General features: G+C 59.6%; 1 protein-coding gene across 1 annotated transcript in view; it reads left to right on the top strand.

The window, feature by feature from the left end:
* The first annotated feature begins 627 nt into the window (after nt 1–627).
* The window catches only part of HEYL (hes related family bHLH transcription factor with YRPW motif like), a 5,959-nt gene continuing 924 nt past the window's right edge, over nt 628–5,662 (top strand). Inside the window, exons 1-5 of the mRNA XM_010723541.3 lie at nt 628–1,109; nt 3,136–3,202; nt 3,514–3,597; nt 3,976–4,057; nt 5,417–5,660. Coding sequence (XP_010721843.1) covers nt 1,030–1,109; nt 3,136–3,202; nt 3,514–3,597; nt 3,976–4,057; nt 5,417–5,660 — 557 coding nt within the window. The 5' untranslated portion in view covers nt 628–1,029. The remainder of the gene's footprint in view (nt 1,110–3,135; nt 3,203–3,513; nt 3,598–3,975; nt 4,058–5,416; nt 5,661–5,662) is intronic.

Genomic DNA, 5,662 nt, shown 5'->3' with positions numbered 1-5,662 from the left:
AGGCATTATTTTTGTACTGCGAACCTCTGCTCTGGTTCCCTTCCTCCACCCCTCTCTCTCCCACATGCCCACGATTTCGTTGCCTTTGGGGATTTCAGCTGCTCAGGGCTCTGCCAAACAGACTCCCATCTCCTCCATGCAAACTTAGGGAAAGCGAGGTGCTCTATGGGCTGCGGGTCAAAGTTTCCAGAGCTGTGGGATGAGGCAGACAGCAGCAGTTCGCCCCTGTGCCATAAAACCCAGTGCTGGGCAGGGGTCGGCCTGGATACCCTGGCAGTGCCAAAGGTGGGCAGCTGGGGATGCTCTGAGCGTGGCGGGGGCTGAGCTCACGGCAGAACCCTGCAGGACACCCCTACAGGGCGATGTCCCCGTGCACCATCACTGCTGCCCCTTCGGGAATCTCCCTCCAACCCCGGAGGAGCCGCTTCCATCCGATTCACAATTCTCCCACCCGCCCGCGCCGCCGTGTGTGCGTGTGGGGCTGGATGTTGATTTTTCCCTGAAACAACTCAGGGCTTTATCAGTCCCATCTCTTTCCCACGGTTTTCTGTTGCCAGTGAGGTCACCGGTCCCTTTAAACTGGGGCTGAGGCCAATGTGCGGCGGGTGGAAGGGGGGGCCGCGGGCAGGGGGGCGGCGGGCAGAGGGGGACATGAGACGGTTCACACAGACTGTTCCTTTTACAGGAAGACTTGGGATTGCGACCAGCGAGCGGGAGGAGGCGGGGGGGCCTGGGAACCTGGGAGCGCCGGCGCGGCCGCGTAATCCGTCACTCCTGGGAGATGTCTCATTAACCCATTAACCAGGGAGGCTGGGGACGTGCTGGGAGCAGAGCGAGGCGGCAGCCGGGGGTGTGAAAGGCAGAGCGGGGCCAGGGGAGGAGCTGGGGAGCAGACGGGGCGAGCTCCGCGCTCAGCTCGCCGCGGGACCGCGCCGCGCTCCGACACGCGTGGGGCTCCGGACACGAGTGGGGCTCCGCCGAGCCCTCAGCCCCGCGCCCTCCTCCTTGGCGGAGCCGCTCCCGGTCAGGATGAAGCGTCTGTGCGAGGAGAGCTCGTCGGACACCGAGTCGGACGGCACCATCGACGTGGGCAAAGAGGAGGAGTACAGGTGGGGAGCGCTCCGCGTCGTCCCGAGGGATAAACGACGCCGGGTGGGGGCTCGGCGGTGCTCGGGGTGCGGGGGAGCGGGGGAGCAGCCCCGCTGTGGGGTGAGGGCACCCCGGGTTCGGGCTCCGGCTTTCCTCACTGCCCCGGAGCGGTGACCCGACAGCTCCGGGATCGCGGAGGTTGCGGAGAGGGTTCGCGTGAGAAACGCTTCTCTGCCGAGGCGTTTGTCATGCACCAGCTGCGGCTTTGATCTCCTCTGAAAGGCAGCTCGGGCGGTGAGGGGTGCCCAGTTCTCAGCGTGCGCTTTCAGGATGGCCGTTTGCAAGCTCCATCATCCCTCCTCCCTCCCACAGCACGGGCTGCAGCTCCCTCTGCTCGGAGGAGCGGTGAGGAGAGGACCCGGGTCCCAGGCTCCGCAATGCTCCCCTGCTCTGCTCTGCTGGCCCAGGGCATCGCCTGCTGCTGCCCACCGATTGCGGGCCTGGTGGGCTCCGGGCACTGGGGACGAAGGAAGGGCTCTGTTAGTTGCTCCCATCTGAAATTCAGCTGCTTCTGAACTCCCTTTGGCAGCCAAGTGTCCCCCATTCTGCAGCTCCGGGTGATTTAATTCCTTGTTTGTCCCACCTGGTGCCAGGCTCAGGTTCTCACAAGCTGATACAGTTTGGGGCAGTTGGGCACAGCCACGCCAACGCATCCCGCATGTGTTCCCCAAACTCTCACACCGTCCCAGTGCATCAGCATTTCGCCCACCCTTCTGCTGCACATGAAACACTCCCACCTCCTCCCGGCTCTGTAGTACCCCAAAGGGCAAAGCGGAGGAACTGCCCTGTTTTGTTCCACTGAGTACAACAATGGAGTTTTGATCTCTGTCTGCTCGTAGTCCCAAGTGAGTCGCAGAGCAGCGCTGTGATACGGAGGTATTTACGCTGCTTTGCACCGCGGCTCGTGTCGCGCAAACACAGCAGAGAGAACCATCCCCACACCACGGCAGCGCAGCGCAGTGTTAGGCGACGGGGTCAGGCAGAACCAAACGCTCCTGGGTGGGGCGGAGGGAGGGAGGGAGGGAGCGAGAGAGGGAGACGGCGTCTGGACCGGGCTCTGGCTCCACGGGGTGGTTTGGGAGAACCAGTTCCCCACAGCAGGGTGAGTCACTGCGGGCGGGCGCTGTGTCCGCTGTGCGTGCGCTGTGCCGCAGCTCGGGGTCACTGCAGCAGTGCAGGATGCCGCTCGGGTTTGCTTTGCCTTTCGTCTGGAATAAACAGTTGAAAGATCAGTGCTGCAAATTACAGAATCGATCAAGGAGCAGCGCAGAAATCAGAGCCATCAGAGAGTTCCGTTGCGTGGTTCTCAACTGTCAGTCAAACGTTTCTGAGATACATTTAGCAGAGAGAGAGTTCTGTTGATCCCACATCTGGAGCTCACAAAGAGCGCTGCGCTCGGACAGCTCTGCGAAGAGATTCAAAACTCTCTGCTGCCGAGTGCAGGCTGCATTCCTGCGCTGCCGGGTCAGCTCGGTGCCGTCCCCTGCCCCCGTTCCCACCCACCCGTTCCCACCCCAGCAGCGCTCATCTTTGGCGCATTTCTGTATGCGGACAGCACGTGTTTATTCTTGCAAAGCCACCTATGCCTGCACAAAGCCCACCCAGCGGACACAACAGCCTCAGGCATGAGGCCGGGAGGTTTGTGCATGGGGATGAGAGATCTCGGCCCCAGAGCTGCTTTTCCAGCCCCGTGGAGACACCGGTGTGGCCCGAGATGCAAGGAGATGTGCCGGGCAGTGGCTGGTGCAGAAACTTGCCGTGGGCTGCTGAGGGCTCCCATGGGGACAGTGGGATTCAGACTCTGCCTGGCTCCTGTCCTCGGTTCCTGATCTCTGTGTTGTGGGTAACACTGAGATGAGAACCACAGAAAACAGTTTTCTGGGATGGGGAGGAGGAACTGCAGATGGCAAACGTGTGTAAAACATATGCGCTGCTGAGGTTTGCCTCCAGCTGCTGCAAGCAGCTTTCCCTCTTTTTCCTTCCCAGCCACGTTCCCAGGTCTGTGTCTCCCACCACGACGTCGCAGATACAAGCCAGGAAGAAGCGCAGAGGGGTGAGTTCTGTGCTGTGCCGGTGGCAAATCCTCGCCCTGGGACTCGGGGGGGTCACCGGAACCGGCTCTGCCCCGTCCCCCGCAGAACCTCCCTCAGCCAAGGGGAGGTTTTAGCAGAGCTGTGGCCTCAAATCGTGTAGAAAGGGCTGGGGCTGCGGGGAGGAGGGAGGCTTCACACCTGGTGAGTGCTGCTTTGCTCGGCTTTTTCACCGAAAGCATTCGCTTTTGTGGCCCAGTGCTGCTCTCAGCCTGCTGTGAGGGCTCTAAGTCTGTGAGACACGCCAGGAATGAGTGTGGTTTTCCTCCCGCAGATCATTGAGAAGCGGCGCCGCGACCGCATCAACAGCAGCCTGTCGGAGCTGCGGCGCCTGGTGCCCACTGCCTTCGAGAAGCAGGTGGGTACCAGAGCAGCAGGGCTGTGCTCAGTCCTCACTGCGGGGAGTGGTGAAACCGGGCGGTGAAACAGCATCAGTGCATTTAGTAATAATGTTCAGGAGCTGCAGGGAGGATGAATTCAATCCAGGCTGCATCTCACAGCTATGAGGAAGCACAGAAATGGGGAATTTCAGTTTGTATGGGGTGATGGTGGGAAGGAACTCCATTTTCTGCTCGATTAAAAACCTGAGGCAGTGCCCAGAGATGGGTGTCTGGTGCCGTGGGTTTTCAGGAGGGTTTGAGGAGGAGGGCACCAGGCAAAGCTCAGCTTGTGAGAGGCACAACGCCCTGGGCCACGAAATGACAAATTTCTCCTTTTTCCCCTGCTCCTGATGCAGGGCTCATCCAAGCTGGAGAAGGCAGAAATTCTACAGATGACAGTGGATCACCTAAAAATGCTCCATGCCACTGGAGGAGCAGGTAAGAGCCACTCTGCAAGTGCATGGGCGAGGTGAAGGTGGCATCCTGGGTAGGAAATTCCCCATCAGCAGGGAATATCTCGGCCCTGCCGTGCCTTGCTGCCGGCACCAGGACGAATGCTGCCTTGCCCACTTCCCAAGGAAAATGTTTTTCCCGGGGGCAAATGGGTTGTTTCCCGCCCTCCTGTTTTTATTGCCTATAAAGTGTGGGTCAGCACCCCATGGGTAGGTTCTGGTATCCCAGACCCACAGGGATGGTGCTGTTGTCCTCATTGCACGCCCCAGTGAAGCTGCCCAGCCAGAGTTGCACTCCCAGAAATGGAGCTTGCTTCCAGAAAAAATGATATTAAATTCCTTCCCTCCTCCCTGAGATACATTTCCTGTAGAGGCTGAGTTCTGCTCGGGGACTCTGCAAATAAACAAGGCTTTTTTCCTTTCTGTTCTTGCTTTTTGTCTCTTGGATGTTATAAGAGGAGAGGGGGAGCCCTGTGTGAAATTCAACAAAGGTCTCATTTGTACTGAGAGCTCAGCACAGACCCTCGGTCCTGTTCCAGTTAACAGGATGGGGATCACAGCTCCAGTAAAGAAGCCTCTGGCTTTGCTTACCACCCACTTTTGGCTTTCTGAGGACACTGCTGGCATCCAGGCTTTGCTTCAGAGCTGTAACTCGGTCTGGAACATTTGTTTAGATATTCAGTTTGACTGCACTGCAACAAAGGGCTGCATTGTCCCCAGAGACCCCAGCAAGCAGAGTGGTCCAGTGCTCCACTGCTCTGTGACATTCTCTGCTTTGTTGCTTACTGTCTCACCAAGCTACAAGGAGGGAGCAGAAGCTGAAAAATCAGCCATTGTGTTTTATCTTATTGGTTTCCATGTGGCTCGGAGCTTTCCCAGCCCAGTGGCCCTGGTTCAGCCATTCCTTCAGTGGGAGGTCAGTGAGGGAAGTGTGAAGGGCTGAAGTCTCTGGGACTCAGGCAGAGGAACTCAGGCTGTGCACAGAGATGCGCATCGGCCCCGGCGCTGCCATAGAGAGTTCCCAGCACACACTGGCATCTGCACGTCCTCAGCAGCCAGAACTCAAAGAGCCCAAAAGAAAAGCCGTCATCCTCCCTGAGCACAGTTAATGAACCTTCTCGCTCGTCCCACACACTAGAGTAAAGGGCTTCATGACCCGGCAGTCCTGTCCCATCGAGGTAACCAACGCTGTTGTCACCCACGCGGACCCGCTTGGCTGTCTGCTGCAGGGCATCACACGGCAGCAAAGCGCCTCAAGTGAAACTTACGGTGCGGCAGAGAGGGCGGTGGGGCTCACGCGCGTTCCTGCACGGCGCACGGCCTGACCGCCCCCGTGTCCCTGCAGGGTTCCTGGATGCTCGTGCTCTGGCCGTGGACTACAGGAGCATCGGCTTTCGCGAGTGCCTCACCGAGGTGGTTCGGTACCTGGGCGTCCTGGAGGGGCAGAGCACCGCCGACCCCATCCGCCTGCGGCTCCTCTCCCACCTCAACAACTACGTGGCCGAAATGGAGCCCTCCCCGGCGGCCGCCTCGCTGCTCCCCGTGCAGACGTGGCCGTGGTCCTTCCTGCACAGCCCGGTGCCGCTGCCGC

This window comes from Meleagris gallopavo, chromosome 25 (genome assembly GCF_000146605.3).
Source record: "Meleagris gallopavo isolate NT-WF06-2002-E0010 breed Aviagen turkey brand Nicholas breeding stock chromosome 25, Turkey_5.1, whole genome shotgun sequence".
Lineage (NCBI taxonomy): Eukaryota > Metazoa > Chordata > Aves > Galliformes > Phasianidae > Meleagris > Meleagris gallopavo.
Note: the sequence above shows the minus strand (reverse complement) of the source record. Positions and strands in the feature narration are given on the sequence as shown.